The sequence below is a fragment of the Eumetopias jubatus genome, unplaced genomic scaffold (assembly GCF_037043125.1).
Source record: "Eumetopias jubatus isolate StellerSeaLion01/CBP00866 unplaced genomic scaffold, mEumJub1_p1.0 scaffold_1, whole genome shotgun sequence".
In the NCBI taxonomy this organism is placed as follows: Eukaryota; Metazoa; Chordata; class Mammalia; order Carnivora; family Otariidae; genus Eumetopias; species Eumetopias jubatus.
In genome coordinates, this window is record NW_028274807.1 from 128,417,552 (window position 1) to 128,431,998 (window position 14,447).

General features: G+C 48.1%; 1 protein-coding gene across 1 annotated transcript; it reads right to left on the reverse strand.

Moving 5' to 3' along the window:
• Window positions 1-233: 233 nt before the first annotated feature.
• NUDT16 (nudix hydrolase 16) lies at window positions 234-3,180 on the reverse strand. The gene is made up of 3 exons (XM_028099275.2): window positions 2,943-3,180; window positions 2,567-2,836; window positions 234-1,600 (listed from the first exon to the last, which is right to left on the reverse strand). Exons 1-3 carry the CDS (start codon window positions 3,078-3,080, stop codon window positions 1,421-1,423), a joined length of 588 nt encoding a protein of 195 aa, XP_027955076.1. The 5' UTR covers window positions 3,081-3,180; the 3' UTR covers window positions 234-1,420.
• Between the last annotated feature and the right edge of the window lie 11,267 nt (window positions 3,181-14,447).

Consider the following 14,447-nt stretch of genomic DNA (forward strand, 5'->3'; position numbering starts at 1 on the left):
TCCCCCTGCCATCCCAGTCAAGAAATGGAGTTTAATTCCCCTACCCTTGGTGTGGGATAATCTGCCAAGATTCCTCCCCAGAACCTTGACACGTGCAACTCCCTGGAACACCTACAATACTCTTCCCACACTCCCACCTTGTACTTCCTCCTTATCTTTCGGCATGCATGCTCTTCAGAGAGGGCCGGCCCTTCCAGACCACCTGAGCAAAAAGTAAAACACATCAAGGCGAGACCTGTATCAATCTTTTATTTTCTTAACACTGACATAAATGAAACAAGTAAATAGGCATCATAACATCATAATTAAATTGATTACTTATCGTCCTTTCTAGAGCAAGCGTTGACACGCTATTGCCCTCAGGCTGGTCGCCTCCTTTGATAAAGTAAGTTTTACTGGGACACAGCTACGCCCATTATGTGTTGTTCACTGCTGCTTCTGAAACGAAAGAGCTGAGCAGATGCTACAAAAACCATGTGGACCATGAAGCCTGAAATATTTGCCATTTAGCCCTTTAACCACGAGGAGAGCAAGACCTATGGCTCTCTCATCCCTAGACCTCCAATACCTCAGACAGATTATTTGTCAAAAAAAGTGAAGGGCTTTGAGGCTCAGGTCTAAGCCCTTCTTTACTGGCAGGCTCTTTTGCTCAGAACAGGGCTAGACCAGGGCTGGGCCCACTCCTTTCTGATGTCCCCAGTCTAAGGAATCCCAGATGAAAGCTTTGGAGGAGATGCACCAGGACTCAGAAGTCTCAAGTCCAAGGAGACTGGGCCATTTTTCTCACCCCTTCTGCTCAGTTTCAGAAGAGGGCAGGAGGTTGGTTAGGACCCTCTACCACCTTTCAGGAGTATATTGCTTTTGCCGACACCCAGGCAAGGATGCAGCCATTTTCAGGGGAAAGGGGTCCTCTGCTTCTCTCTCTCTCTCCAGCAAGCATGGACTGGGCTAGAGCCTGGAGAACAGCCATGTAGGAGGGTGGGCAGAGACGCTCCCCTGGTTCAGAGGTTCCCCCCCACAACAAGGAGACAGCTCTGATGACAAGCTAGACCCCACATGTGCCATTTGCTGGTTAAACTGCACATAGGGGTTGTGGGGGAGGCGTCAGCTTGTATGTGGGCACAGACCGCACATTCACATGTCCGGGGGCTGCCATGCTGTGTGTGCGCAAACGGACAGAGGAGGCCGGCTCTGAGAATTTGCCAGGGTCCCTGGGATGAGCTGCACATTTTTGCTCTGGATTTTGAGATTGCTGAGGAGGGCGGGGGGGGCTCTGCTCAAATGTACTGCACATACTTCTTTTAATCTGTTATCATCTATCAGGCCCAGGCCCGGAAGAGAAAACCTTCCCCGTTCCTTCCTCCCCTCATTTATACCAAGATCCTCATCTCAGGTTCCATGGGTCCACAGAGGGTTGCCTCTAGCGAGGTAGGGAGACCTTCCAGGCTGTAAGGGAACCAGGCTCCACCAGTTCTAGATCCTGGAGGGCTTCCAGCAGCTGCTCCTTCGCAGTGCCGATGAAGGAATTCTCCAGGAAGGCAGGCAGGCCTCCCACACCATCCCGTAGGGTGTACAGGGGCACCCGTACCAGGCCTAGCACCTGCGAAAGAGAGGAGACAGGTGACGACGAGATAGGGAGCTCAGCCTAGACAGATCTTTCCAGATCAGAGGTCTCATCCCCTATCAGTCCAGCAGAACTAGGCCTGAGGACTTATATCTTATACCTAGTGGGCCCAGCTCTCCGCAGACAAATGACCATGCCATCCAGCTTCATAAATGCTAATCCCTCCCACATCACTACACTGGTAGTGCCTCTTGCCTCCAGGATACATGCTTGGCCCTACACCAGTAGTTCTCCAAATATACGCCAAACCAGCCTTATCAGCACCATTTAGAAACTTTTGAAAAATGCAAGGGGCGCCTGGGTGGCTCAGCCCGTTAAGTGTCGTCTGCCTTCGGCTCAGGTCATGATCCCCGGGTCCTGGGATCGAGGCCCACATTGGGCTCCCTGCTCAGTACGAAGTCTGCTTCTCCCTCTCTCTCTGCTCTCTTGCTCGCACTCTCTGTCTCTCAAATAAATAAATAAAATCTTAAGAAAAAAAAAGAAACTTATTTTATTTCTTTATTTGAGAGACAGAAAAATGCAAATTCTCAGGTCCTTCTGAACCAGAATTTCTGGGAGTGAGGTCAGTAGTAAGCCTCCCAGCTTGTCCTGATACCTGCCAAAGTTCGAGAACCATCTCCATACACAATCTACTCCCCTACTCTCCTAGCCCAAGACAAAGTTCCCCCACAACGCATCAAGGCCACATCTCCTACCCAAGGGGGGCCTACGGTGCAAGGCCTGGCCAAATCAATGGGGACAAGAGAGCTTTGGATAGGTGCGTTCTAGATAAACAACTGCAGAGGCCAGTAAAAGGGGGGAAAGGGACAGAGACCTACGCTGGCTGTGGCTTGTCAACCAGGTGAAAGAAGCCCAAGATCCCAACTACCCCCCAGGAAAGTGGGGGATCCGCTTTCGGGGGCAGGGAGGCCATGGGGGTGGGGTTCCCGGGCGGGGCCCCACCTCCAGCCCGTGGTCCTTGGCGCGCGGGGCGCCCATCTCCACCGCGACCAGCTGCTCGAGCGTCAGGCGCTTGGCGTAGAAGTGGGCCACGATGCGCGCCCCGGGCCCCGCGTGCGAGCTGCGGTAGTCGGCGCGCTCCACGCGGAAGTCGGCCGCGGCCTCGCCCAGCTCCTCGGTCAGCTCGCGGTTCAGCCCGGCCTCCAGACCGCCGTCCTGCACGCTGACGAAGCCGCCGGGGAAGCCGAGGCGCCCATCAAAGCGCATCTGCATCTGCGGGAGAGGAAGCGGGGTCGCCCGGGCGCCCGGCTGGCGTCTCCCGGGACGGGGGCGGGAGCGGCGTGGGGGGGCGGGGGAGGGGCGGGGCGCCCCCTCTCACCAGGACGGCGTAACGGAGCGGGATGCGGCCGAACAGCATCCCGGGGTCCGGCGCGTATAACAGCGCGTGGCACGCGTGCCGCCAGCCAGACCGCAGCACCAGGGCCTCCTCCAGCTCCAGCTTGCGGATCCCGGCCATGGTCCCACGCAGTCCCCGCCGCCGTCCCGAGGGCCCAAGCGGGCAGGCGGGCCCGGCGGTAGCCAATCGGGGCGGGGCTTGCAGGCCCGGGGAGCCGGCAACGGCCGCGGGACTCGGGAGAACCGAAAGCCTGCTCCGGGTTGGGCCCCGGGCGGGGCGGGGCGGAGGCGTGGCCGGCGTCCGTGGCGGGGAGCCAGGCGGGGAAGTCAGGCTTCCGTCACAGTGCCGGGCCTGCGGGGCCCCTGGAGCCGGCGGGTGGCGGGGCGGGCTAGCCTGGGGTCGAGGCCTGGGGCTGGAGGCAGCCCGGGAGCGTCCGGGAACCGCAGCTGGTCTGGTTCGGGTGGCACACGGAGCCCGGGGCTGGGGCCGGGGCTGGGAAGGCCTGAAGCCGAGATGGCTTCGGAGACTTGGCCTGGCCTTGGGCAGTGGGGATGGGAAGGAGCGACGGCTGCAACGGCTGCCCTGCGGGGCGGAGTGGGGGGCGGCGGAGGCGACTCAGTGGCTGGTTGAATGTCGCTGGAGAGTTGCACTGGGGTGAGGTCAGAGTTTATGGCCAGAGCGCATGGCGGCGGCAGTTTTTGAGATGGGGGATTATAGGACGGGGGGGGGGGGGTCAACACGTGTACTCAGGACAGAAATTGGGGCGGCGGCAGGCAGCGGATAGGGCAGGACGGGATAGGATTGATGCGATTCTCAGGGGAAGGCTAAGTGAGGTAAGAGCTGTGGGTGTGAGCTGTGCTCACAGGAAGGGTCAGAGGTAGAAGTGCCGAAGGCTTTCCGGACTTTACCCATACACACCAGACCCCTGAGCTGTGAAGGAAGGTGGGGAACAGCCCATTCCCAGGGCAGGGGCTTCCTAGTGCCTGACGCTGAGGAACAGGGATTCAGAATCCCTCGCCCCAGGCCAGGCCTTCCCCACCTTTCACAGGCCCCGTGGGGATAGCGCCTACACCGAGAGAGTCAGTATTTCACTGTACAAAGGAAGGGAGAAGGCAGCTCCTTGAGAGGGCGTGTGCTTAAAGCCACAACCTATAAGTGACAGCTCATGATAGCAAAGACCATGAACTGTCCAGACACAGGCTTGTGACCTTAGCAAGTCATTTAACTCTCTCAGATGCCTGGTTGCTCATCTCCTAAGTGAAGATGATACCAACCTGTTAGAGATAGTGAAAAGTTTAAAGTACCTAGAACAGTGCCCAGCACAAATTTATTGTAGCCGTCCTTGGAGTCGAGGGTAGGGGCAGAGTGAAGTGTCTTATATTAAAGACCTGTGGGTTGGAACACAGCCAACAGCAGGCCTCAGCATCCCAAGGGGAGAGGGGGTGTCCCTGGCATCATCTTTCCTAGCTTCGTCTTCTGAATAACATGGCAGAGACAGCGTCTACTAGAATCCGGCTGCTGGATCAAGGTGATGAGACTGTAAGTATGGCACAATTTCATTGGCCTGTTAGAGTTCTAGGGGGCTTGGAAATGGCCCCTGTTGAACATTGGAATCACCTTGCAAAAAGTTCACAAAAACTGCCAGTTCCATGGTCCTGCCCCAGAGCAACTGGATCAGAATCTCCGGTGGTGATTTTTAAATTTGTTTTCAGGCAAAGCAACCAATGCCCCAACCCTTATCCCTAACATTCCAAAGGCCACTTGCTTTTCTCTCCTACATGGAAGAAACGCTCCCTTCCCAGAGCCTCAGGCTGTTTTTCTTTCCTGGTTGCTGGAGGAGGCTTTTAAAGATGAATTCAGCCATTTCTAAGGTGATGTGGAAAACTCTATGAAACCAAGGCAACAGCTATATAAGGACTAATGACTTTGGAGACCAGAGCTTTTTCAGTATGAATGAATATGAAAGTCCCCAAGATTTCCTGCCTCCCCAGTCTTGCCATCCCTTTCCAAACTGCTCTCTGCCTCTGCCCTGCTTTCTGCCTCTGTTGGGGGAAGCCAGCCTCCATCCCCTTCCCCATTCCACCCTCCTGAGGCACAGTTTCCGGAAGTAAAGGCTGGAGGTAGATCGCTGAGCAATGCCATGTCCCTCAAGAGTTACTCCAAGTTCATAATGGTACTCAAAACCAAAAATAACTCGCTGGTCATGGGGTGGGGGACTGGGTGAAATGGATGAAGGGGATTAAGAGGTACAAACTTCTGGTTACAAAATACATAAGTCATGGAGATGAAAAGTACAACACAGGGAATAGAGGCAATGGTAGTTTAATAACGTTGTGTGATGACAGACGGTGGCCACACTTACCATGGTGAGCACTGAGTAATGTACAGACTTGCCAAATCACTGTGTTGTACACCTGAAACGAATATAGCATCGGATGTCAGCTATACTTCAATGCTAAAAATAAAAACAAGAAATGGGGCACCTGGGTAGCGCAGTCGGTTAAGCGTCTGCATCACTTCTCCCTCTCCCTCTTTCTTTCTTTCTGTCAAATAAATAAATAAAATCTTTAAAAAAATTTTTTTAAATAAAACTAAAATAAGTTAAAAACAAATTCTGAAATTTAAAATTTAGTAGTCTCTTTCAGACATCAAGAACACTGCTGGCTTCAATTCAATGATTAGATTCAACATTAGAAGGCTACATCCTTTCTGATGATGTCATATCTTTGTGAAGCTGGGTTTTTAGCAGTTGTGATGAAAAGCAAGTATGGGATGAAAATCAGTGTAGAACAGAGAATGAGGGTTTGAGATGTTAGGTGGTGACAAACAGGTGCCATGTGGTCAGGACATATACACTTGCTAAGATGGTTGGACCTAACTATTCAGTAAGTGAAATTAATATCTATTTCTTTTGGCTTAAGGAGGCCATGAAAAATGTACAGACACCCTAAATTACAGAGAACTGAGAAATTTGGGGAGGCTCCAAGATCATCAATCCATTGATTCAATAAATACTATGTGAATCCTAAAATAATAATAATGAGGAGGAGGAAAAGGATTAAGCATTTATCCTGTCTTTTTTTTTATGGGCTGTACCTCAGGGCTCCCAAGTAGTTAATAAGGGGAAGTTTATATAGGGTATTGCAGTTAATCAAAGAAAAAAGAGCCAATCATAGTTTTACTATTTTTTAAACTGTAAGTGATCATAGGGAATGATCATCAATGACTGCAACATTACCAAAAGAAAATCAGATATTATGTACCTCATGATGGAAGAATATACCACCTAGTATGAAATATTCTTGCCAAAAAAACTGAATTTGAATCTGGATCTAAGTACAATTTTACAAGAAATATTTAAAAAAATCTTTTTTAAATATCAGGAAGAACCTAAAATGATCCATGTGGTAGTGGATTAGAGCTGGAGACATCAGTATGAAATTGTGTTTAGCTTAACTTAGATACAGATGGTTACATATAGAAATAGTTACAGATATGTGCATACACAAGGGTTAGTATACACCAATTTCCTCGCTCTGTCAGCTGAGAGGGGGTATAGAAGAAGGATACACCAGTGGCAAAAAGCATACCCAGTGCCCAGAGCTTGATTTCCAATACCATTTTCTAATAAAAGGAACCAAGACTCCTTGGAGAAATGGCTGATTCAAGCACTGGGGCAAGAAATATACGTGTGAGCATCTTGTGATGTGAGAAATCTCTCTTTTTTTTTAATGAAAAGAAAAAACATTGATGGGACTATGTCAAAGGGACAGGGACACAGGAGCCCACTGAAAGAGCTCTCAGTGGCCAAAGCTGAAACAATTTGACCAGTAAAATAAAGAAGTATTGGATTATAACCCAAAGTATAAAGTAAGGATCTGTGGGTCCGTTCTGCATAAGTAGGGGCACCTGGCTGGCTCGGTCAGTAGAGCATGTGACTCTTGATCTTAGGGTCATCAGTTCAAGCCCCATGTTGGGTGTAGAGCTTACTGAAAAAAATAATACATAAGTAAATAAATGAGCGGGAAGAGACATCTCCCATGCAGAAGAATTTGAAATAATTTATATACTCTGTCTTCCAGCAGGTGGAGCCCAACTGACCACTCTGTAAGTGTGGGTTGTGAAATAATGACTTCCTTCCAATGAGGACAGTATGGGAAGCGGGGGGCTGGGGAGCAATTTTGTAACTTTGAGGAGAAACCTGACAAACATTACTTTAGCCAGGTGAATCAAGGTCAACATCAACAGTGATGAGTCATGTTGATGGCAGGCACCCTTGATATCTTGTGATGGATATGGTACTTAATGTTAGCTGTTCTCCTCCCAAAATGACATAACCTGATCTAATTGTGAGGAAAGCATTAAGCCCCATAGGAGGGCCATTTTACAAAATACCTGACCAGCACACCTCAAAACTGTTAAGGTCATTGAATATGAAGAAAGTCTGAGAAACTGTCACAACAAAGGGGACCTTAAGGATTCCTGATGACTAAATGCAATAATGTGGTATCCTGGATAGGATCCTGGGTCAGAAAAAGGACATTAGATAAAAGCTAAGGAAATCTGAATAAAGTATGGACTTTGATTAATAATAATGTATTTATATTGGTCCATTATTGTAATAAATATACCATGCTAACATAAGATATTAGTAATAGGGAAGCTGGGCAGACTATATGGGAGCTCTGTACTATCTTCACAACTTTTTCTGTAAATCTAAAACTGCTACAAAAAATAAAGTTTAGGGGTGACTGGGTGGCTCAGTGGGTTGAGCGTCCAACTCTCGATTTCGGCTCGGATCATGATCTCAGGGTCTTGAGATTGAGCCCTGTGTTGTCAGGTTCCACACTGACCAGGGAGCCTGCTTGAAATTCTTTCCCTCTGCCCCTCCTCCCACTCTCTCTCTCTCTCTCTCTCTCTCTCTCTCTCAAATAAATAAATAAATCTTTTAAAAAAATAAAGTTTATTTTTTAAAAATGAGGATGCGACCAGTAAAATCTAGACTAAAAGAAACTCTACAAGACCAATGACCTGGTTTCCTCAATAAATGAATTACAAGGGGTAAAAAGAGATGGAGGTAGAATCTATACATAAAAAGAGATTGAGGAGACATATCAGTTGAAACAATTGGGCTTTATTGGGATCCTAATTTGAAGAAACAAAGAAAAAGTAAGATGGGAAGTGTGAATACTGACTGGATATTTGATAGATAGCAATTATTGATAATTTTTAAAGTATAATAGTATTACAGTTTTAAAAGATTCTTTATCTTTTAGAGATACATGCTGAAATATTTATAAATTTATGATAAAAATAATGCAGTGAGGTGGTAGTGGGTGAGAACAGAAATAAAATAGGATTGGCTGTGAATTGATTATTTCTGAAGTTGAGTGATGTTCCATAACAAGGGCTTATTATATTATTCTCTTTACTTTTATACAGTTTGATATTTTCCATAGTAAAAAGTTAAAAATAAAAAGATCTTTGACTTTTCCTGAAGTTAAAGGTTATCATTTACATTTGAATAAAGCTTTGCGGTTCACAAAACTCTTTCACAGACAGAATCCCTTTTGGTCCAGGAGAGGGAGAAAAAGGTAAGCGTCTAGTCTCACTTTTTAGGCAGAAAGAAGACTGTGACCAACATCTACCGTCTACCAGGAAATTTTAAATTAATCCATTTAATCCTCATAAAAATTTCCAGGGGTTTCAAATGCAGAGCCAAGGTTGAGAACGGCTGATTTTTGAAGACTATGCATTGGGGGAGCGGGGAGGAGATGCCACCAGCAGGGAGCTTCGGGCTGAGCCAGTTGGGGTTCCTCCAAAAGGACTTACTAACAGGGCTAGATGCTGTGATTATTATTTTGGGGGGCACTCACATAATCTGAAATCAAATCCAGCAGCCTTAAAGGAGGTGGCATTCTGCAGAAGGCACCCCCACTCTTAGTTGTTTGCAGGTCCAGCATCGAAAATACCCACTGCCGCATTGTCTGGAGCTCATTAGGTGGATCCATTGATGATAAGAACTTTACAGACACCTCCAACTTCATGCCTGGACCTCTTCACCTGAATACCCCACGAGCACCCCGAACCCAACATACTCAGGAATGGACTCAGTGTTTGTCCCCGCATCTCCTGTATCCCCAGCTCTGTGAACGGTCCAGTCACCCATGCCAGGAACCTAGGAGTCCTCACAGACACCCTTCCTCCCTGCCCACCGAAGTCAGTCCTTCGTTCTCCCGGTTTCCTAGCATTGTCTCCACAGTACCCTGACTTCATCTTTTCTCCCCCGGACCACACCTAACTGCCCGCCCTCAGCCTCACCCTGTTCAAACGGGCCGTCCACACAGGATGCAGCTAAAAGCCATGCCCTGTCGCAATACCTCTTCAGGGGCTGCCCCCGGCTACAGGACACAGCAGACAAACCCAACGGCTCACATCCGAGCTTTGCCTTCTGGATGAGTGATCTATTACTGAATTATATTGTGAAATGTAGTGACAACACCAGAGTGGACACTTACTATTTCAGTGTCCATGGGTCAGGAATTAAGGAATGGCTTAGCTGGATGGTTCTGGTTCAGGTTTTCTTGTGAGGTCTTAGTGCAGATGTCAGCATGGGCTGCAGTCAAATGAAGGCTTCACGAAGGCTGGAGAATTTGCTTCCCCGGTGGCTCAACTTGGTGATGACTTTTTGGCAGAAGCCTCAATTTTATGCCACATAGATCTCTCCATAAAGTTGTTCGAGTGTCCTCGAGACATGGTGGCTGGCATCTTCTAGAATGAGTGATCCAAGAGAAAGCAAGATGGAATCCATGTCTTATGATCTAGTCACAGAAGTCAGCATCATCTCTACAGTATTTTATTGGTTACGCAGGCCACCATGAGGCAATGGGAGCGGTAACTGCACAAGACAGGAATCCCAGAGGGGGGGTCACTGGGCTCGAGGAGCCTGCCCACTGTGCCTTCCTCTCAAACCTAACGTAATCATCCTCACTTTATGTGCCACCAGCATGAACAGCTTTCAAACTCCCAGAACGCACATGCTGTGTCCTGTGTCCTCCATGTTTGTGTTCTTCAGGCCTGCGAGATCTTTTCCTCCCTCGTATTTGCCTGATGAAATTTCTCCCAGCTTGACTGACGTATAATGGACAAAAACTGTATATATTTAAGGAGCATATGGTGATGTTTTGATATACACTATGAAATGACTACCACAATCAACCTAATTAACATACCTATCACTTTCCATCGCGACCATTTTCATTTTTGTGTGTGTGTAAGAACACTTAGGACCTACATTCTTAGCAGATTTCAAGTGTACAGTAATACAATATTTTAACTACAGTTACCATGCTGTACATTAGGTCTCCAGAACTCACTGGCCCTGTGTTACTGAAACATTGTAACCTTTGACCGACATCTGACAACACAACCCCAGCCCTGGCAACTGCCATTCTAATTTCTGCTCTTCTGAGCTTTACATTTTTAGATCCCACATAGATGTGAGATCATGCAGCATCCGACTTTCTGTATCTGGCTTATTTCACTAGCATATGTTGTATAAAATGGTAGGATTTCCTTCCTTTTTAAGGCTGAATAATATTCCGCTGTGTATATACATAAATATGTCACGTTTCCTTTACCCATTCACCCGTTGACAGACATTTTGGCTGTTTCCATTGCCTGTTGAATGTTTATCATTCAAAATTGTGTGCTTTCTAAATCCCTGGTATGGGGTGGGAACTCAAATACACGTCGAAGTAAAATCCAAAGAAGTATTAGACCCTATCTGCAGATGAGGCGGTGTTAGTGGACTCCAAGCCCCTGCACCACACTGTCTGGAAATGTGCTGAAAGCCAGGAAGGACAGAGTTCACGGTTCACCATTTTGAAAAAGAGGATCCCCATTTTTTCTGAGAAACCACTAAATCATTTCATTAGAAGGAAACTTCCCCCAAATTTATAAAAATCAATGCCAAAAAGAAGGAAGCCTGAGGACTTGATAAAAAGTGTTAAGAGAAGGGGTAGAGAGTGGTGTCGGGTATATCGGTTAGTTTATTGCCATAATAATGCTGCATAATAAACAAAGAACCTGGGAAGCCTACCACAATGAACATTTGCTTCTGGCCCGAGTTTCCAGATCGCCTGGAGCAGTTCTGCTTTATTCCTCGTTGGCTGGGGTGACTCTACAGGTTGGCTGGGGCCGCTCTGCTCCTGGCCCGATCTTCTGACGCATTAGTTAGTAGTCCCATCATCCTGAAAGAGGAATGGGGTGTTTCCCCCCTGCAGCTCCTGTTTAATTTGTCAGCCTCCTTTATCCTGAGCCCACTGTGATGGCCAGACTTTATAACAGACCTAGAGCTTTTGCTCCAGCCTCAGCCCCAAATACATTAAATAATTAACTTCTATCACTCCCCTGTGTGTGCCTTATCTCCGCACCATCCAAAATAGCTGATGGCATTTCCTCTGCATAAATAGAAAGCAGAAAGGTCAGTTGGTGTTTGTGAAATATATATATGTATTTTACAAAGCGGCAAGCCAGCAGGGTCCCTTTATTCCCTCATACTTGTGATGGTTTCATAACAGCACCTTCCGCCTTCCTTAATCCCCCGGCCAGTTTCCACCCACCATCTTGCAGTTCACCTAGTGAACCACACTCTTGCAGTTTGGTTAGTGATTAATACCAACCCTGGAGTCACCCCAAATCCAGACTGACCCGGGCTGAAGGAGAAAATACTTTCCCAATAGTAATAATAAAAAGCGATTTTTTTTTTCTAGTTACCTTCAATCTTGCACCCACCACCCTCACTCCCAGTGAAGCAAATGGTGGTTTTCTCCTGTTAATCTGTTTTGTTTTGTCAGTTTTTTTGTAGTCCCAGCCACAGAGCCTAAAGGGTAGAGGAATGATCCTAACATGTTCTTAAATCCAGGGTGTTGTTCCGGGGAACATTCATCTGTGAAAGATGGCAGGGGCTATTTGAAATCTAGCTATTTCTTATAGCTAGAAACTCACACAAGTATTCTGTTCTGATGTTATGAAAACCACTAGTAAGAAGATTCAGAAGCTTTTATAACTTGCTACTATTGTCCCCTTCTTCCAGATCCATTTGAAATCTGTTTGGTCATAAAAGGATATGGAAGCTCTGTGGAGCCCATCCAGGGGCTGAGGTCTCTTCCCTGTCAGAATAATGGAAATGTCCTAGGCCTCCAAGGACAAACCTGATCTTCAGTGTTCTACCTTGGAAGTGGTCACAGGTTCTGGATTTGGGCTTGGACAACATGCTCAAGGTCAGAATTCTGCAAAGTCTCAGATTCCAACCGCAGGAAGGAGACACTATTTGAGGCCTGTTTTTCCTGCCCCAGACCAGCAGGGGCTGTGAGATCAGCAGCACGAGGATCACCTGCCAGCCAGGGACAAGTGCCCAGCATGCAGGGAGGGAGGGGGGTGGGCATCACTAGCTTGGGGAAGAGGCAGAGTGAAGGTCCGTGCTGGCCCCAACACGTCTCCACGGTGTACAGGAGTTGAGGGAACACAGAACAGTGATGTTCACAAGGCCTGGAGCACAGCAGAGCTTGTGGGTTCCTGTGGTTCCCTTGGCTGCTGGGCAGAGGTGGGAATGAGACATAGAGCACGGTGACCATGCTCCCTTGTCCTTGAACGGACCCCATCGAACTCCCTGAAGCCACGTTAGTCACACTTTGACTTTTTCCCTCCCAATCACTGCCTCTCCAGAGTATATTCACGGCAAGGCAGCTGAAGGCTTTGGGCCCTTCTTCCCAGTCCTCATACCACGTTCAGAGATGTTAGTGAGATGAGTCAGGCCCCCAGCAGAGCAGACCCAAGCACTGCTCCAACCGCGGGGGCAGAAGCAGTGGGAGGAAGGGTCTCAAACAGTGGTCGAGCGTGGTTCTCACACCTGAGCATCAGCATCACCCAGGAACTTGTAAGAAACGTGAAGTCTCCGTCTCCACCCAGACCTATTGAATCAGAAGTGCTGGGGATGGGCCCTGAATTTGTTTTACCAAGCCCTCCGGTGATCCTGATGCTCAAAGGTGAGAAACACTAGTCTAAAAGGCACTGCATTGTGCAGGGGGCACAGCACCAGCCATGACGGGGCGGTAAGGCACGCTGCCTCAGTGTCCTCCATCGTTAGCGGAAGGCAGAATGCTGACCACTACATAATGCATGTGTCACATTCACCAGGTCGTTTTGTAACAGAAGATAGGCTTTGGCCCCGTGCCTCCCCAGAGAAAGGAGGCGGGGAAGGCTGGGTGTTGACAAAGGTTCTCTCCTTGACGGAACTTCAGACAGGCTCCCCTGAGCGCTAGTTCAGCTGGGCCTCCACCTGGGCCCTGTCTCCAGCCTGCTGAGTCCAGCTCAGCCAGAATCCTGTTAAGTCAGTTTAGTGAGAATCCCCCACCCCTGCTAATGGGTCACCCTGGCCTGTCTTCGGCAAGAGTCCTGTGAAGTCGGTTTGACAACAATTTCCCCTACCCTAGGTGTCTTCTCTTTGTACCTTTACATCCCTTGAGCCCTACTGTGCCCCGTCCCACCCCGGGGTCTAAATCTCCAGCTTTCTGTGCTGCATTTGGCATTGAGCTCCGTCTCTCTCCCCTATTTCAATCGTCCTGAATAAAGTCTTCTCTACTGTTTTCACACGTGTCAGGATAATTCTTTAACGGTATGTTTAAACGTGTGTATGTTTAAGAAGCTCCTCGAGCAAGTCTGATGTAGCTTCTTGGTTGAAAGCCCACATGCAGAGTGGTTAAGATCATGGGCACTGGAATCAGACAGACCCGGGGTGACAGCTCAGCTCTGGTAGCTGAGTAAATAAGCAGTAAATAAGCTAAAAGATGGGGGTAATCTCTCCTCTCCTCGTCGAAAAGATCCAATGACAGAAGGCCCTTAAAGCCATAAGTGCTGTCACATAATAGGCACCCCAAAAATCAAATGTTAGCTGCTCTCGGTAATAATGATTACACAGACGCATTACATTCATCAACATACTTCTAGATAAGAAAACGATAAAATAGGTGATTTATTTTGTAATCATGTGAAATATCTTTATTAAGAATAAAAGTCTTCAATACTCCGAGAATGAGCTTGGAGAATCAATCACAGAAGAGAATTGCTTTTTAGATTTTTAGTCCAGGTCCATATATCTATATATGCACATCTTGCTTGTTAAGCAGGCAAGGGGAAAAGTGGACCCAAAACAGGTCACCTGAGACAAACATTTGTGACTCCTGGTCAGCAGCTCAGTGTGTCAGAAGCCAGTGTTCAGCGACGTAAGTGGGGAGCAGGCTGACCATAGAGCACGGGGACTTGAGGCAGGCAAGCACCGAGCCTGTCCTCCAAGTGGAAATGGTCAAGGGTAGATGGAATCTTCCAAGCCGTCGCGGGGCGGGGGGGGGGGGGGGTGTCCAACCCTGTGGAAGCACCAAGGGCACACTTGCGGGAATGCTTTTCAGGAAGCCACACTTGGTCCAC